General features: G+C 42.5%; 1 protein-coding gene across 1 annotated transcript in view; it reads right to left on the minus strand.

Moving 5' to 3' along the window:
- Positions 1–1,584: 1,584 nt before the first annotated feature.
- Positions 1,585–19,373, minus strand: part of CNTNAP2 (contactin associated protein 2) — a 1,034,819-nt gene continuing 1,017,030 nt past the window's right edge. Inside the window, exons 22-24 of the mRNA XM_065665653.1 lie at positions 18,763–18,993; positions 3,435–3,506; positions 1,585–1,785 (exon numbers count right to left, since the gene is read on the minus strand). Of these exons, the coding sequence (XP_065521725.1) occupies positions 1,586–1,785; positions 3,435–3,506; positions 18,763–18,993 (503 nt within the window). The 3' untranslated portion in view covers position 1,585. The remainder of the gene's footprint in view (positions 1,786–3,434; positions 3,507–18,762; positions 18,994–19,373) is intronic.

Below are 19,373 nucleotides of genomic sequence, written 5' to 3' on the forward strand. Positions count from 1 at the left end.
TAAAGGGAAATTCCTGGTGTTGTTTCTGTTCTTTTAGCACACAGCAAATGCCCTGCAATACATTCATTCCTTCATTCTGTTCCACTGCAAAAACCTGCCCATTAAGGCCTTAAATTCCTATCAAATCAGACCACCGGAGAACCATGCTGTGCTACAAGAGGACAAGCTAAAGCTATGTTATTGCCATCAAACGATTTAGGTCTTCAGGCTGCCTCTTTGCCTTTCCTACACTGCTGCTCAAGTCACACCTACAACTTCACCAGTCTGACAGAGAAGACGGGGTGCAATGCTGCACTTCGCATTGGCCTTGCTATTCTTAAAAAGGCCGTTCAGCAAAATCGTTCAGGTAAATCTCTGCACTGAAAAGAAACTCTCCACTGTGTCCTGTGTGTTCCTCACATGCTCTCTGGGTGGTTTCCAAGCCTCCTTTGCCTCACCTTCCTGCCTGTGTGAACACTGCCAGCAGAGGCTTTCCTTGCAAAGGGACTGAAACAAAGGATTTAAAGAATAAACTCCTCTGTAGAGTTGGAAAAAAGTATTATGTGAAGCCCATGGGTTCAAATGCATTGACTAGAGCTGTACTAATATTTCTTCAACAGCCTATAAAAAAGAAACAGAAACAAAAACAAACAAAGTTTGGCTCTAATTCCTTACTACAATGCTTACGCCTAAGTACTGTATATGCCAATACGCCACAGGCAGAGCTGAGTTTTAACTGTCATGTGTCACAGGTCAACAGTGCCATAGCCAAAGATACAGGAACAGACTCACACAGCATCAACCTCCCTTAGAGACCAACAAAATAGTAACAACAATAATAATACAAACCCCCCCTCCCCCCCAGCTTCCTGTGCTTTGTGATCCTTCTCTCTGGTGGTGGTGGTAGTAGTTGTAGTAACAGTACTTTTACATTGCTGATGAGAATTGTATGCAATCAACAAAGTGCCTGGGTCAAGAAGATGGATCTTGTCAGGGCTGATGATACATTGAGAAACTGGTGAGTTAGATCTGCATTAATCTTCACCCCCCCACCTCTACCCCTAGTCCTGAGCCCTCTCTTCAATACCACCAAAATGAATGGTGATATGGTCAAGGTGCAGGGCTGGCGGCAGCCTCTGGGGAGGTGGAAGTGCTCATGAAGGAACACAACGGTGGGAAGAAAGGTCTGGCACTTGTTCTCAGGACAGGACTACCCACGTTTAAAACAGCTTTTAAAACATGTAAAAAACCAGCCCTGGGTATCCAGAATACCTCTAAACACACAGAGAAACAGACAGGTATTACTCAAAACTGTAACCAATGCTGAAGCTGCAAAACTGCTCTTTGTTGTAGGTGTTTGGATATGGAAGGGGCAATTTGCTGTAAATAAATACGGAAAAGTGTTTTTTCTTAAATGCTTGAGATATTTTTTTTTCCTCCAGTCTCAGTGGTGCTTTCCTGTCACTTGCTCTTCCAGTTGTGCTGATCTTTTTACCGTACGTGTGCTCAAGCGTCTGACGCACAGTGTTCTCTCCCCACTGTAAGAGTCATCCCAGTCCCACCCTGGCCCAGCTTGTATCCCACCCCAGGCCCCGTCCCCCTGCGCTTAGATAAGCCATTCCTTCTTGCTCTCGTCGATGGTCTCTGTGAAGTTGGGGTCATTGTTCATGATGGCAGCATCGGCGCTCTCGGCTGACTCTGCCCCTTTGGCCTCGTTGGTGTGGTAGGTTCCCTTGTGGCGGAACATGTAGCGGATCAGGAACACCAAGGTGCAGAGAATGGTGAAGATCACCACTGCGATGACACCTACACAGAGGAGGAAAGAAGAGATGTCACTCGTGACAACACCGACTGGGTCTGACACAAAGAAAGGATCCCACAGCTTCTCCAAACTGAGTTGAAGCTATCCGGGCAGCTTTTAGTGGTTTCCACTACTCTAATATTGATATATAGTTCTTGCTATGTACAAAATGTCACTGTAAGGAGTGTGCTATTGACTTTCCCTTCAAAACATTAATTCCAACTTCAACATTAATACCTTCTTACAATGGTGAGCTTTGCTGACCATAAGGTAGAGTGTGCTGAGCGCTCCCAGAACATAGGGGTGAAACTGTGACATGTCAAGGCCTGGGCAGCAATGAGGATGGAGTCACTGATGTACCCTTTCCAGTCAATGGCCATATGGACCTACTGTAGCTCCTCAACATGTCCTTGGAAATTGGCCTGACTCACTGTTGGCTCACTCCACCCACTAGGCACTGGCTCCACATAATTACAGATGTAACTGCTTTATCATCAGACTTATCCTTAATTGCTCCTTCTGCTATGACCCATTAGGGATTCAGCCCTGTTACAGAGAAGTCTCATATATCTTACCCTCTTAGGCATAGGTAACTATGTGGTAAAACAGCACTGGGATTTTTTTGCTCCTTCTCTACAGGCATGAAGGTATTCCAGGATGAAGACATTATACAATTTTCATGTTAAAAACCATCCTGTTATCAGCCAGAATTCTGTTACGTCACTTTTGTTAAATGATGAAAGGGTCAGCCAGGCTGTTCAGGTGTGGCCTGAATTCTTCTGAGAAATGCAATGCCTGGGCAGCAAATCAAAACTACAGCAACTGATCTGAACCTGGATATGGAAACAGACCCTTGAAGGGGCCATGGAAAAGAAGCAAGAAATTCCATTAGACTGCATTTACTACTATACTCAGTGTTGCTTTACATGACAAAACCCATCACCAGTATCGCATTTTATATGTATTTAGAACTGACTGAAAACTATTGGGCTGATCTTTACAATTATTTTTTTATATGCCTTCAGAATTAGATGCAGTGGCAAAGTTCTCAAAGGAGAGCTACGGAGCAACACTTCCATCCTATGGGACAGGGCAGAGAAAAATGCATGTGTGCATGGAATTAAGCAGGATCCAGATTTCAGGAGGCAGCTGGCCAGGGTATCTTCAGTGGAATGCTAATTCAAGGTTCCAGTTCTGGTATTACTTAACATCACCTATCACATTGAATGGGACTCTCCAGCACGTGAGTTATAGCAGAACCTGGCCCCTAGAACACAAGGCAAGATTTTTGTCAAGCGTGGAGCAAATAGTGTTTAACACAGATTCGTGTTGAATCTGCTGTAACTGGAAAGTGGTTTTGGCATTTCACATGAATTAACTACTAAGTTAACAGAAGTAACGACTGCAGAGTAGCTCCCCACATAGATACATGGATTATGAATATCAATGATTTGGTTAAAACTGAATCTGGGGCACAAACTAAATGAGAACAAGCCATTTCAGTAGGGCACTGTGCCTGACTGGACTTAAAAGTTTCTATTTAATGTTGTTGAGGTGTAGTTTTCCCACTCTTAGCTTGAACATGTTACCAACTGCAGTTCAGCTCTCACAGTCATACTGCAAAGTAGCTCAGAGAAGTATATAGGTTTCCTACCTCCAATAATGGCAGAGTTCCTGTTAACTCCATCTCCTATAGCTTGACCGTTGTATGGGAAATCAGCGCTGGCTGTAAATAGGGAATTAAAGATTCATGTTGTAATAGCAGTGAAACTTCACACAGTAGTTCAGAAATACACGATTTAAAGAAAACGGTAATCCTGAGATCTTTATCCAAAGAAGAAGAAAATAAAACAATCTTTCACTATTCTCTAATCTTGCTGAACTTCTTGCTTCTTCCTCTTAGCAAAAATAAAATTACTATAAAGGAGGACTCTCAGTAAGCATTGCTGTTAATGTAGGAGGTCATTTTGTTTCTCTGCTAACACAAATTCAGTAAGCTGCTTTAGCATGAAACTGAACAAACACCTTTCTTTCAAAAGCATGTGATCATACGTACTGTTACAGAGATTTCTGCCTTTGTAACTATCCATGCTATCCATGAAAGACTTCAGAAGCTTACAGGCTTTTGTGACCACCACTGCATACAACTGCAAGCTCTCTGAAAGAAAAACTATCGTCCCTTTTGCTGCTGCACAGCCCAAAGCAAGCGAGGAACTGCATCTGCTGTTGGTCAGAGCCATACAGCAGTTACCCAAAGGAGTACGTGCCAGCACCTTTGCTACTCTAGGAGAAAGCCCAGTGTGTCAGCTGCGCCAGTGCTAGAGCTGAGGTGCAAGACTGAGTTGGAAGAGCTGAGACATAGCAGGCAGGGGAGCCCTCAGGAGAGGAGAGCCTCCAGCAGACAGAGGAGGAGAAGAAACAGTGCTCATCTACCTAGAGAAACTCCTTGCAGCAGAGCTGAATGAAGGAATCAGTACAGGTTTGAGGCAGAATTTGGATTGTAGTCTTGGCTTTAACCTCCAGAAAACATCACAGAGACTTTTCAAAGGCAGTCTCATCAATTAAACCTATCATCAGCATTTTCTTTATAGTCAGACATAGCGACTAGTCACTGTGGTGATTAAGCAAGCCTGGGGACCTAAGTGAGTGGTTGCAGCCATTCTCTTCTTTGCCACTGGACTATGGCATTGATTTTGAGACAGAGAAAATGTTGTTAAATGTACTTAAACTGGGGACGGTTAAATAACCAAAAATATGAATTACTTCTTAGGTCAGTAGTTAAAACCCAGCTGTGTTTTCCTTACTTGATGGATTAGGTGATATTATATTAAGAAGTTGCCTTTACAGGCCAGCAGTGCATTCACTATACACCAAAACCGGCTAAGGGAACTCAACTGGCCTTCTGTTAGCATGGAGTAAAACCCATATAAGGTTCCTTTTGTATCCCAAAGCAGCTGCACAAAAGAATGAACGGCTTCAGCTCGCCACGTGGCCTGAAAAGAGGTTTGGGGCTAGAGTAGCCTCCTGTGTGCCTACTATGGAGAAGAGTCGAACCAGCTGTGTGTTGAGCAGCTAGTTCTTGGCTGGTCGCCTGTGGCACAGACAAGAGAGCATTTCTCAGGGCTCAGTGCACGAGGCCTGGCCAGCAGCTTTTGCCAGCAGCACTTGGGCCTTTGACGTTTGTTGGTGCTCTGGCTTCTGAAAACAGCATTTCTGCACCTCTCTGAAGGAAACCAGGCTAAAAAATGTGAAAGATAAATAAATACGTGATTCCGCATCAGGAAGTTTTGCTCCAAAGAAGAACCTTACTTTGCAGGACCATGAATGTTTCCTACAGAGGCATTTTGGCACAGGGTCCATAATGTTATCCTTGCAGGGCGAGCAGTAGGAAAATAAACCCTATCTTTAAACCTGCCTTCCCTCAGGGAAAATTCTAAAGCCAAATTACACTATGTAGAAAAGCATCAATTTGCCAAATTGCAAGGAATTGCTCTCTGCCATTCTAACACAAAAAGGCACCCCTTGCCATAGGAGCAGAGCCATATAAGTGGCTAACATAAGTGGTTAACAAGTTCCACCACTTGCCACTTGGTTTGGCGCTGTTTTCCTGTGGCCCCACACAAGAAAGCTTAAAATCAGCAATGGTCACAGTTCTGCCTTCCCTTTAACTGAACAGTATTTTTTATCTTGTTTTGAAAGGTTATTTGGAGGACTATGGCACTAGTGAAGTGTGAAGAAAGAGGAAAGCTGCTGTTCATGGCAGTGTGATCCCTCCCGAGCTGCCACATCACAACAGCCATGCTACAAGGGATTCCTGGCAGATGGAAGACCACAGCTTGTGATGTTCAGCAGCCACTGAGGTACACCACAGGATAATGAGAAACATGAAGCATGGTGTGCAGCTACATCCTTGATCTTGTCTGGGAGCTGCTGCTAGGACTGGACCCGATGCCTCCATCCAGAGCTGCTTTCCATTGCATCTAGTCATCAGACATGCTCAGATGTCCATTGGATCAGTAAGCAGATGTGACCCACTCTGAGACTCACCTCTGACAAAAAGGACGCAGGAATACGTGTTTGGGGGGAGAAGACAACTATTTAACTACAGCTCATCCTCAGATTGTATGAGTTGTGCCCTGCTGCAACTGCTGGTGAACCAGGAGTGCTGTAGTGAAAATGGAGCTTAAGACATTCATGAACCTTCTTTTTAAAGCACCTGCAGCAGTGTTGGCAGATAATACCCAATAATTCATGAATTCCTGTTCTATTACAGATGCACTTTTATATTGTGGGGTTTGGGGTTTTTTGACTGAAAAACTGCATCTAAAATCTCAGCCAAATAGCCTTTGCTGCAGAAGTGTCTATACCAGGTTTTTACTGAATGTATTACTACAGATGTATAGAGGAGGAAGAAAAGAACCCATTAATTTCTTTTTCAGGTGGAAGTTCCCTTGAAATTCTCCTTGCCAGCAGTAGCTTCTCAAATGATCAGAAGTAGCTACAGATCAGAAGTCTAAGAAACACAAAAGATTAACTCCTGCCGCAGCAATGAGGCAAAAGAGAATGTATGAGGGCACATTCCTTGATCCTCCAAGGTAAGCTTAACAAGAGCATACTGTCACCCACAGGCACCAACTGCAGGCATTTCGTATAGCAGTTACGTATGTACCATACTATGGTCATATGCCTTGGCAGTATTAAGCAACTTTGTCAAGAGGACAACTAATGAGATTTTCTTCCATTGGTGCTGAAATTCAGGAATTAAACAAGGAAAGAACATGTCAGAGCAGGCTGACAAAGGGGCAACAGTAATACTGATGCTCTGGTAGAAGCATAGAAGACGGTAGTGTTGTTCACAGGTTGTAAAGAGTAAATCCTAAAATGACTGGCTAGTTAAAATGAATAGTTTTATTAGCAACTCTCATGTCTCAAGGGAATCTAAGTCACAGTGGTATAATAACTAACTCTGATGGCTATAATATGCAGATGAAGTATAGGATGAGCATGCATGTGCTTTCAATTCTCTGACACAGCTGGGAACACCTTTTTCCTGCTCACATTCTTCCATTATCACTGTGACATTAACTCTACTTAGCAAGCCCTCTTGCACTGCTATTTGTACCTCCACAGCTTCAAATCATAACTTGTCCACAGTAAATAGGTGCGCCATGGAGCTGCAGTTACTCTATGCAGTTACCCTGCAAACCCCCTCTGCATTGTCAATGTAACGTAAGGTGGGTGTAGGGAGGATACTGCAGGAGTTTTGGCCTACATACTATACTGTCTGCTTGTCAGCTGAAGCCACAAATAGTGCTATTCACTCCTCCTTTATTACCTGGGTCGAAAAGGTTGCTTTTAAACAGCTAATTCCCATCTGGTTTGGGGACAATACTGGAAAGGTTTCCTTACTTTAGGACCTTTTTCTGAATCTTCCCTAGGTTTTTCTGGGCAGATACTTGTGTGAATCAAAACGTAAAGCACAAAGAGCTTTTATAATCTATCCTAGAAAACATCTACATACTGGCCCAAGAGACATGCTGCCAATACCCTGAAATCCTCTGCTCATGCAGCTGTGGCACAGAGCCATCAGTCTGCAGTCAGGACACACCAAAGGCATTTTCCTGAAACCTACAGCTAGCGTAGGGACAGAATGAACTGTACCAGGGAATGCTAAGCTCATCCGTGGCTTATGCTTCCCTTCCAGAATCCAAGCTGGGCAATGCTGTTCTTTGCACTCTGTCTTCCCACAGCAAGCCGTAGGGTTTGCTTTAAAGACCATCATCCTGATGCCAACATACATAATAGGGAACAGCATGCTTTGCTTTCTTTTTCATATGACTCTATACTTCCAATAACTACAGAGTAAGTCTACAGAGTCTGAACTTGTCTTTTTCCTTTTTCAACTTTCTGTTATTAGTCTTGGGATAAATGGGGTTAGAGAAACTTTGTAGCACCTAAGAGGCTAATGAAAGACTGACTGCAGGAAAAATCCATCCTTTGGCCACTGTTTTAATGTATCTGAAATTTCAGATGACCACAAAAATGTGGAAGGAGACGTACCGTCACCTGGCACGCTCAGCATGGTCATTGCCACAGCAAGCTGCAATACAGCAGCTCTCACTGAATGGAAAGGGGAGATGGGGCTGGATGAACAGCCTATAATTAGGATTAGGTGTTAAAGATGACAGATGTGGTTGATTTAATAGAGTGAATGATAATTTTGCTTCATTAGAGTAGGCGTGATTTGGCATCTGCCATTTTCAGAGGGAGAGTTTTTACAATGGATCCCACATAAAAGCCTTTTGCAAATTCACAAAATTGAAATGCAAACCAACCCTGTTGAAGTAGAAAAGTGGCCCAGAATGTGGGTGTGGGCAGAGAAATGAGCAAAAGGCTATTCAGTAAAGCCAAGGGGAAACCCAAACCCAAACCCAAGCAGGGAGCCTTCTCAGCTAGAGAGACGTTGGAAGCAATTTTAAACTGAACCTTTTTACTGAGTGGGCATGTCTTAGTTCAAATACACTGCACTACAAAGGAAGATACCATTCAGATTTGCTCTAAAACAGACAGGGTGGGAGCGCTCACAGTACTAAACCAAACAGTGGATGAAACCCGTGAAGTGCTGGAAATTGAGTTTGTTCAACCTAAAACTAACATGTTGCAAGGCTGCTGTGACCTTTCGCCTTAACAGATGTCCACAGTTTTGACAGGTATTCTCCGATTACTAAGACCAGCTGAGTTTTCACATAAATATGAACTAAAGAAGCAACCAGAACAACTGGATCTGGTGATCACAAGGTACATAAAATAGCCAGCAATCAAGACCTTGATTAAAAGCAGAACAGTGACAGAACAAAGTAAAAGCAAAGATGTGAGCTCTATCTCCTTCCTATTTCTATTTTGCAGCCAGGCCTCCACGAACTGAGCTTGCAAAGAGAACACTCACTCACTGACACCTTGGGATTTTGGGAATGTGTTGGACACTAGAACCATTCACTAATTTATGTCTCCACAGGACCATAACACAGGAAAAAAACAAGAGCAAGCTCTTTGGGCCGTGTTTGGTCAAGTGATGTCAGCTCTGGTGGTCAGGTGAGACTGTACTGCTATGGTTTTAAATCACAGGGCACTCCTTATTACAGACTGTAAGTACAAAATCTCATTGCTTGACTCTTCATAGTAGAAACTAATAATGTGCACTCACAGTCACATTCCCTTTCCTGAAGGGACTGGATTACAAAGGAAACTCTAAACACATACACAGGAATGATGGAGCAGGAGTAAACAACTCCATTACACAGCCTACATCAAAGGGGAACATCACAGCCTGTGGACACCTGTTGCCCTTTCTTGCTCATCCCACTGCTCATGCCGATCGCACCCAGTGCTCCCTCCTGAGCGTGGCTCTGTGAAGAGCTCCCATGTAGTAAACTACAGCAATTCAGAAAAGGAAGGAAAAAATCCGAAGCAGTATTAAAACCACTGTGTCACTTTACGCTGCCAGGGCAAATTTTGCATTTAAAGTTCCTGTATTTTCTCATTTTCTTCCTTTTTTTTTAAATAAATACTTTTTTTCCCCCCCTTATTCCCCAAACTGAGAACAGAGGAAGAAGGGAAACTAGCCCTATTCCCCCTTTTCTAGGTAATTTAGAGCTGATTCTGAGGAAGGACTTTTTAATATTAATATCTGTTAACCGAGTTTTCTTAAAAGTCCCACTGGCATTAGCTTGAGTATAAAACTGAGAATTTGGCTGAAGTTCTTTTTAATATCAAGCACTTCCAGATTAAAAGAAATCCCCACTCTTAACCAACCACAAAGTATCTGAAAGGTATTTTAACCATATTGTTCAAACGTGCTATATGGGGTCAGTCATAACTCCCTGAATTTTTAGTGATGTCTCAACTGCAGTGTTAGAGGGTTACAAATATATCCCTAATATGAACCACTTGTCTGTATTTATGTACATAGAAGTCTTCACTGTGACAGACTTGATTTCTTTGGTGCGAGTTACAGAATACCAGGAAAAGTACACAGGCATACTAATTCTGAAGCTACCACAATGAACGAGGAACGTGGAGCTTAGAGGAAAAATCAGGGCTTTTCACTTTAAGTATGTCATCTTTTTCTCTCTGTCGCCAGTAACACAAATTATTTTGACATGATCAAATTCCATTCATTTCTTCAAGCCTATGGAACCTTCTTTGCTGGGAGGGTAAAGCCAGAAAAAAAAACCCTTCATAAATGACAAAAAGGTCCTCCAACACTATTGCTCCAACACGGGTGCTATCTGGACCAATTATTTAAACTTAAGTTTTTGTCAGGTATGTTCTGTTAGATCAAAAGGATTTCAAAGGGTTGTATTTTTGCTCTACGAATTTTTCACTGATCCTCAAGTGTTTTTACTGACAACTACTGGTGAGTTCAGTACAAACCCTATGTTTTTACATTCTTGTCTCCAACCGTGTCTTTTTAGTCCAATGTGAAATGAGTATACATTAAAACATCGTCTGAAATGATGGTTTAATAGGAACATTGTCTTCTGAACAGCTCTTCTGTAGGCAAACTCCTGGGACAGTGTGGGAAAGTAAGTGAGGATTATAGAAGAAAGAGGTGTCGGAGTGAACAACAGAAATGCCAACAATGGACAGTGACGGCACTGGCGAAAACTCACTGAATGCTCCGTGGTCAGTGAACTGGGACAATGCAAGCTCTCAACACTAGACACAAGAAGGAACAACCCTATCAGTCAAGACGGTTGTTTCTGAATTGGCTGTGTTATTAGCCCTGTAATTTCCTTTTGCACGCAAACTTTGTTGTCCATACTCTTAAGGAGAGGAAGAAATGGAATTTTATGAATGGCTTGATCTGAGAGAACAGTACAACATTCTTTCTACTGGTCTTAAAAACAGTCTTCCTACCAGAAAGACAGAAAAACTTCTGCCTTATTAGGAGAACCATCCTTGCAGCTTTAACTCCCCCAAATCAGTCCTGGATGAACTATGAAACAGGGAAAACATTCTTGCACTGTGTGTTGGAATGGGTTAAGTGGTTCTCCCCTGATTCTCCCCTTTTGTATGGTCATTTCCCAATAGTGAGTTTTAAACTTTCTTTTGCACACAAGCAAGTAAACGTTTAGTAACTGGTACTTGTATACTACAGAATTTTATTCCTTATTTTAAAAGCAGAGCAGACATTCAGGATCACTTCTGGACCGTGTTTAACTGCAGCCTGAACTTCAGCAAGTTCTGTCTCAGAAGCAGGATTTTGACCATTTGTCCTGCCACATTTCCAACTGATCTGCAGCACATTAGAGCACCCCCATCTATCAAAGACCTAAACTCATCTGTCTTTTAATTCCTGGTAGTAATGTCTCGCTGACACTGGGTCTCACTATGACTCCAGACAAGAACTACTTGTGTATTAGTCATGCTGGCCTAAGCTATCACTTTCATGAAAATTTTATGAGCAGCACTTCCATTTCACCTGTTAAGAAAGACAAACAAATACTTCCTTTTACAATTAATGTAGAATATGAAACACTTCTGTGCTCTCAGAGGAACAGTAGAGTTAAGTGCTGGTCAAAGCCTTGCTGTATATAGCTAATCGCTGGTAACGGACCCACAGGGAATACTTGAAAGGAACAGAAAAAGGCAGAAATAAGAAATCCAACCCAACAAACGCCAATACCAAACAAACCTGAAAACTTATGACAGCCACAAAATAGGAGAAGAAAAAAAAAAGGACTCTATTTACTGATGTCATTGGAAGAAAAGGCTTCTCACAGCCAGGGTAAGAACAACAAGGTCAGGTTCTGTACTTTCCGTGTACCTACACTTATGAAAAAGAAAAGCTTGGATTGGGGATGAGGAATGGGTCAGACTGGAGAGTTTAAAGATAAAATAAACTTCAGTAGCTGTAATGACCTGACCATAGTCTAGAGGAACCTCTTACACAGGGAGTGAAATGTTCTTCAGCCTAAGGAAGGGAAAAAGAAGGCAGAACTGAAGTGCTAAGGCATCTAAACGCTTCCTTCTCTGCTCAATGTTTTTTTTTCTCCCCTAATTTATACCATCCCTATGTTCCTAATTAAAGTTAGTACTTGTGGAAAAAATATAGTCTTTGCCGAGGATGGAAAACACACTCTTTGTAATATCACTACCTTCTTGTCTTGGCATTAGGTAGCATCATTAACATTCAGATCACTGCTTATGAAATAGCTACAATGCTGGTCTCTCAATGGATGCCAGAAGAATTTACAAGCTTGGCAGCCTGTCAGCTGTCTGAAACACTAGACAGAGTGTCAGAAATTTCACACTGAAATTATATACTCTTACAGATAAGAGAAAGCTGTGCATAATTGTGTGAAGGAACTAGATGACACTGAGGGAGGCATTTTTATTCCCAATCAATAGAGAGATTTACAGTAATTCAAGGACCATAATTAAGCCCTTTAAGGATGGCGTACTGATTGTGCCAAATTTCAGACAGATGCTCTTTCTAGTTAGCTGCTGGATGGGGAGGAGAAAAATAGAAACTGTTGCATCTCAGTGTTTACCACTTGCCTTCTTGCCTGCAAGAAACAGTCAGTGCTTAGAAACTGAGTTGTGAGTTGCTGCTTGACTTAATCCCCAACTGTCTTAACAAAAAATGCCACCTTCCTGTTTGAAAACAACTCGTGGACTTCTGAGACAGTATTTATACTGGAAGGATACGGGATGAATGCTGGTGACTCTCAGCAGAGGAAATACATCACAGAAATACAGCAAAATCTGGCAGCGGAAGAATCTGCTGGCCTGCAGGGGAGGCTGCAAGTTCATCTCCTGTCTCTTGTATAGGGAGTATAGCTATTAAACTAGCTTACTGACAGACAAAGAGCCTCCCATTGTTAATTACGTTAATTAAAAAAACTCCCCACTACACTGAGTGATCAATAACTTCAAAGATAATCTGGCATCATTTCCTGATTGTAGGAGAGATAATTAATCCTTCCTGCTAATCCTGAACAAGGAGAAGCATCATTTTATTCTAGCAACTACCTTCACATCCGGTTCTAATTTTGCCAACAGCTAGGAGATCATATTTGGATGTGTAATGCTGCACCACGGACAAAAGCAATGCACCTCCTTCGTCTCTCCTGCCCAGATGCACTTGCCCCTGGTGGCAAGCCTGGAGAAGTGACCCTGCTCCCCTGCAGTCCCTTAGAGGAGACAATAAGTGCTGCATCACCCGTTACCATTGACTTTAACCCTTCTGCTGTTGGATTCACTGATGCATACAGGTCTCTTTGAGTGTCCGGAGAAGATTGTTCTGTTCCTCTGTGTGTAATCTAAGACCACTTTGAGGGCTGAATCCCTGCCCTCCAGCAAGTAATGCCTTTGATCCTTCCTTCCCACTGTGCTGTTTGTAACAAGCCCTTGACAAGGTCAAGAGCTATTTCCATCTGTCTCTGCAGCCACGTCCGTACCAGTGCACGTCTGACACAGCTTCTCCTCAGATGCTGCCACTCTCTGCCCTCTGGGATGTCAGCATCAGTGGTCAGAGGGTAGGATGGCAATCCAACAGTCGCGTCTGAATCTGGAAGGTGACCTTCAGCACTGTCACCACTAACACATGGGTGACACTTTGTCTTGGTCCAGAAATCAAGTGCTATCTTTAGCTTGAGAAAGACAATTAGTTGGCCAATTAGATAAGCATGGATCATATAGGGAGTATTCAGCTCACCTGCTTTCCTCTCCTGCCATCACTTGTTAAAGGAAGAAGGATGAATTGGTAACAAAAAGGAAGCTAATCCTGCAGGCAGCCATTTTAATCTTGACAGTAGTGCGTGTCTTCATACAATATTTTTGCCAGACATGCTCAATATAGCTTTCAAAGGAAGCTGTTGATTCTTAAAAGACAAGGCCTTTCACCTTCTACAAAAATAAAGAGTTTTTGGGGTTTAAATACATACAGTCAGATAAAAGTCACACCACTTGGAAGAACATTGCAGATGTAGCATTTAATCCTGCTCCATTTAATTCTTAATACGCTGAAGCTAATATGGGTTTAACTAAATCCTGCGTTAAATACTCTAGATGCCACTCTGTTCATACTCTGAATAAACGCATCTTGCACCTACATAGTGCCACGGCAGCTTAAAAGTGCAAAAGAATGGTTTCTCCACTGTTGTATTTACCCCTGCCCCTTCCTGCTTTTACTGAATTCAGAATCAGGTAGTTTGGCAAGGTGGAGCACATTTTACTTCCGATGGAGAGGTACATACAATGGAGTAGGTTTCTTTTATTCTTTTTATGTGAGTAACAAAAAGTTTGGAAGTGACTATTTATCAGTAATAAAACCAAACAACCCCACCCCGATAATACGCATCTTCTGATTTTAGGTACAAGGCAATTTAGGTGTGGGGGTTTATTTACTGCAAACATAATCACCTGTTTGGGCTATTGTTTGCTTTTCTACAATGAGCAAGGTGTCAATTACCAGTGACATGCATCTGAGCTCATTTCAACTGAGAGAGATTAAAAAAATCTTGATTAGCTTTTTGGCTTGTACATGTGCTACAGTAATATATATGAAAATGCACGCTAATATAGCTAAAGGCATGCGATTATAACTTCTGTTGTGAAATGTATGCCAGACAGGTGATTTGCTGGGTTTAGACAACATATAAAGGTAGGACATGGAATTTTTAAATACTATGGTCATTGATCAGGCTCTTTTTTATGTCCTTTCTACATTCCTTTTGCTTTAACCAAGACAAATTTGATTGTCTGACATGAACTGAGATAGTACAGACAGGAGGAAAACACAGGAAGAGAACTATATTGATGATCTGCTTGGGTTTGATTCTTGACTTTTGTTTTAAATCACCAGAGTCATATTCTAGAAAAGAATGACTTGTTGAATCTGTGCTTTATCACCATCAAGAAAGGATTACCATAGCAACAGGAAAAGACTCTGTATTATAAGAATACTCACAAGCTGAACAAGATCATGGCTTAAGATAATGGCCCGGTAGCATGGCAATATGCCAGCCAGGGGTGGTGAGGGAGGGAAGTGACATTTTTCCAATGACAAAGACATTTAAAAAGAACTAAAATTGTAGAATAGAATCATAGAATAGTTAGGGTTGGAAAGGAGCTCAAGATCATCTAGTTCCAACCCCCCTGCCATGGGCAGGGACACCTCACACTAAACCATCCCACACAAGGCTTCATCCAACCTGGCCTTGAACATTGCCAGGGATGGAGCACTCACAACCTCCCTGGGCAACCCATTCCAGTGCCTCACCACCCTAACAGGAAAGAATTTCCTCCTTATATCCAGTCTAAACTTCCCCTGTTTAAGTTTTAACCCGTTACCCCTTGTCCTGTCACTACAGTCCCTAATGAAGAGTCCCTCCCCAGCATCCCTACAGGCCCCCTTCAGGTACTGGAAGGCTGCTATGAGGTCTCCATGCAGCCTTCTCTTCTTCAGGCTGAACAGCCCCAGCTTCCTCAGCCTGTCTTCATACAGGAGGTGCTCCAGTCCCCTGATCATCCTCGTGGCCCTCCTCTGGACTTGTTGCAACAGTTCCACGTCCTTTCTATGTTGAGGACACCAGAACTGCACACAATACTGCAGGTGAGGTCTCACAAGAGCAGAGTAGAGGGGCAGGATCACCTCCTTCTACCTGCTGGTCATGCTGCTTTTGATGCAGCCCAGGATACGGTTGGCTTTCTGGGCTGTGAGTGCACACTGAAGCCGGCTCATATTCATTTTCTCAAGGACCAGCACCCCCAAGTCCTTCTCCACAGGGCCGCTCTGAATCTCTTCTCTGCCCAACCTGTAGCTGTGCCTGGGATTGCTCCGACCCAGTGCAGGACCTTGCACTTGTCATGGTTGATCTTCATAAGGTTGGCATCAGCCCACCTCACAAGCGTGTCAAGGTCCCTCTGGATGGCATCCCTTCCCTCCAGCGTATCAACCGGACCACACAGCTTGGTGTCATCGGCAAACTTGCTGAGGGCGCACTCAATCCCACTGTCCATGTCAGTGATGAAGATGTTAAACAAGAACGGTGCCAACACCAATCCCTGAGGGACACCAGTCGTTACTGGTCTCCAGCTGGACACTGAGACATTGATCACAACTCTTTGTGTGCAAATTTGTAAATGTGAAACACATGTGTACTCAAGGCTAACAGAAAGTGCAAGACAAGGAATCGAGAAGCTGTCTGGCCCATTTGTCCAGGGAGCAAATCCACAAGGTTTCTTGTTGATAAATCCCTGAGTTGTCTCTAAGGGTCAACCGCAAGTGATTGATGTGTGTCTTTATCATTTTCCCTTTAGCTAGGGCATCCAAAATGTTCTGCAGCCACTACATAGTTCACACAGCAACTACATAGAAGTGTTTAAGGCAGACGTTTCATGTAGGTTACCTGTCAGGCAGGACCTGCTTAACATCTGGTAATTACTCGTGAGGTCTGACCCAGCGCTACAGTTTAGAGGTGCAAGGATCATTACATCTGCTGTTTGGTGTATTTGTCCTGTTTAGACACTTATATTTGACCCCCTCCTACAACATTTGTTAATCTTCAACATTCAGTTCCACAGTATTTGAGAAAAAGCTACAAATATACACTTAAAACATGAATGAGCATGAGTGCTGAGCACGTCACGGAATGAGATGTAAACCATATGATGCTTGCAACAAAGTTTTTCCTGATTTTTTCACTTCAAGCCAGCCATCCTCAATTTAAAATTAGTGACAGAACATTAAGAACTCCAGATTAAAACATGTTTGGAATGAGAAATCCAGTACATAGTAACTGCTGTTCTTTGTGGCCAGGTGTGTGTGGTTTTTGCTTTAGCACCTCTACAAGGGTTTCTATGCATTTCAATAAAGCTTTTTGTCTTCACCCCTTCAGCTGGTTTACTGAAGGAGTAAATTCACACTGAGAGTACTGAGACGATTCCAGCTCTGGAGCCAGTGGGAACCGTTACTTACACCTCTGATTTTCCCATTTTCTCTTTCAACATAGTGTGTGTCAGAAAGTCTTCTTTGGGAATTTGGGAAACATCAAAAAAAAAAAAAAAAAAAGATGAAAACAGTGAAAACAGCCAATTTGCTAACGCAAAGTGACACTAAACCCAAACACTTCCCTTTACCAGTCACCAAGATCATCTGTGCGCAAGGTTACACAGTGAGGTTTTTTTTCAGGTTGGAAGTTAACAGACAGCTTGAGCCAGCCTAACTGCATGCTGCATGTTCTGATGTCCTCCATGCTGGCTCCATGACCGAGTACTACAATTAATCCAGAAGGAAACGTGTAAACTTGTAATCTGTCAGGTCAACAAAGTTGAATCAACTGAGCAAGTTTTCAAGACAACACTGAGCTAACACAAGGACAAGCATAGTAGGACTTGGCAAGGACAAACAGGATCTTCTTGTTTCAACACCCGGAGCTATTAGGAACAGTTCAAGTATCTTGAGTAAATCCCACCATAGTCTATAACTAGCCTGCAGTCAAATTAATTGTAGGAAAAAGAAACCAACCAAAATTAACAATCAAAACCCATTAGCTGCACAAGATTCATAGCAGCAGCACATCCTTAAGAAGTTTATGGCCTACTTTTTAAAGACACAAGCAAGTGAGGCTTCAGGAAATGTGCTTTTACAGGAAGAGGAGCACAGAATGTAACCTTCAGGTACAAACTGGCCTAATAATTTCAGAGACGAAAGAGACTACTAATTGTGATGACAAAATTCAAGTACCAGATTGCGTACTATAAACAGGAAGAGATGTACTGAAATCTTATGATGGCACGGCAGCAGGGAGGGAATGACAAGCTGTAGAGCATAACACTGCTTGTTTCCATGTCTGGGACCCAGTCCTGGAATACCTATGTCTCCTTACAAACATCTGCCCTATTTCTCTACTGAAGAGCTAACAGAAAATACTGCAAGGAGTTCCTTGACACTGCAAGAAAAAATAATATCCAAAATCAAAAGGTATGACCATGGCACGTACTTCTGAGAAAGACGTATCCACCTCTCCCCTCTCATATAGAAACTGGCCAATGGATGAATCCACTTTAGGCAAAGTCTAATCAGTATCAGAATCATTATGGACCCAGTTCTTCCACTAGCATTTTAATTTTATACCCCTGTAAATACATCAACTTTGCCAGGAAGGTTCTACAAGTCTTGTTCTACAAACAAAGACTACAAATCAGAACAAGGACAAAACACAAGAGAGACATCAGTATACACCTGACCCTGTAAATCTAAAGGGAACAGATTTTTTGCTTTTGAAGTATTCACCTGGCACTCAAGAAGAAAGAGAAAACACCCCAAACCTCTACAATTAGACACAACATATATTTTCAAAGACTGTCAGTCACAAAGCAGGCTGAGATTGCTGGGATCTGCAAATTGTTTTGGCTTGGCAGCATTTTCAGCATGAGGTGAATGCCATTATGACTAATGGGATTTCCCATTACACATAGCCTAAGGAAAGCAGACATTTCAGAAAACAAATCAGCACTATAAAGGCATAAATATAAATACATTTATGCCTAAAATTAGATTTACTTTTTTAGTATGAAGCTGACCACAATATACTCACTTATTAGGAATGCAGCATAAGAAATGCTACTGTACCTTATTTAGCTGTACTTGCAACCTTTTGCTGACTACATACCCAAAACTACAGAGAAAGTGCTATCACAGCAGCTAGGTCAAAACTCAACATTCAAACAGCGTCAGACTTATGGAAAAGAAAAATAAAGCAGAATATTAAAAATAAGGCAAAGAAAATATCCTGTAACTGCATTCAGGAGTGATGGCAAATCCCTGTCATTCCAGCTTTGCACTTCCTACATTTCCTATAGTCATTTATCAGTCACATCCACTCAGTTCTGTTTTTCTTACAGAGGAAGGCAAGATGTGTTTCTTCTCTGAACTGCTCCACTGAAGTAATGTGGCATGAACCCCAGCTTACCTGAGTCTAAGTGCCACGGGTCGGTAGCGGCCGACATTGGTGGGATGGTGAGTGGAGATGCTCCGCAGTTGGATTCCACCAGTTCTCCTTCGATGTGGACGTGAGAGGAGACGTTGGTAGGTCTCAGAGCTGCTTTGAGCGGAGCAATCTGGTTGAACTGTACTCTCGATAGGCAGCCAGTGAATCCTGGGGTGTTGTATTTATATATATCTTGGTCAATCTTCCCAATTTCTATCGGAAATTAAGGAGAAAAAAAACATAAAATTAATCAAAACAATTCATTGCTCTGGGAAGCACGGCTGGTCTGAACACTTGATTCCCAGAGCTCAGTTCCAAAATTCCTCTCTCAGGAGACTGGGAATGTGTCAAACCCTGCCAGGTTTCTTTACATTCCATTACAGATTAAAGCTGGAAACCTTCAGGCCTTGATGTGACTCGGTTTCGCTGCTATGCTATCATTAAAATGAAAGGCTGGCATGAAGGAGTCATCAGAGAACAAAAGGCTGGGGAAAAAAATCATTTCCCCAATAAGAGGAGGTGAAGGAGGAGGCAGAGTCAGTCATTGCCAGGGTTTCTCCTCCCAGCTGAAGCTGCTGCTGTAAGAGATGCCC

The sequence above is a fragment of the Lathamus discolor genome, chromosome 2, assembly GCF_037157495.1.
Source record: "Lathamus discolor isolate bLatDis1 chromosome 2, bLatDis1.hap1, whole genome shotgun sequence".
NCBI classification, from domain to species: Eukaryota; Metazoa; Chordata; class Aves; order Psittaciformes; family Psittacidae; genus Lathamus; species Lathamus discolor.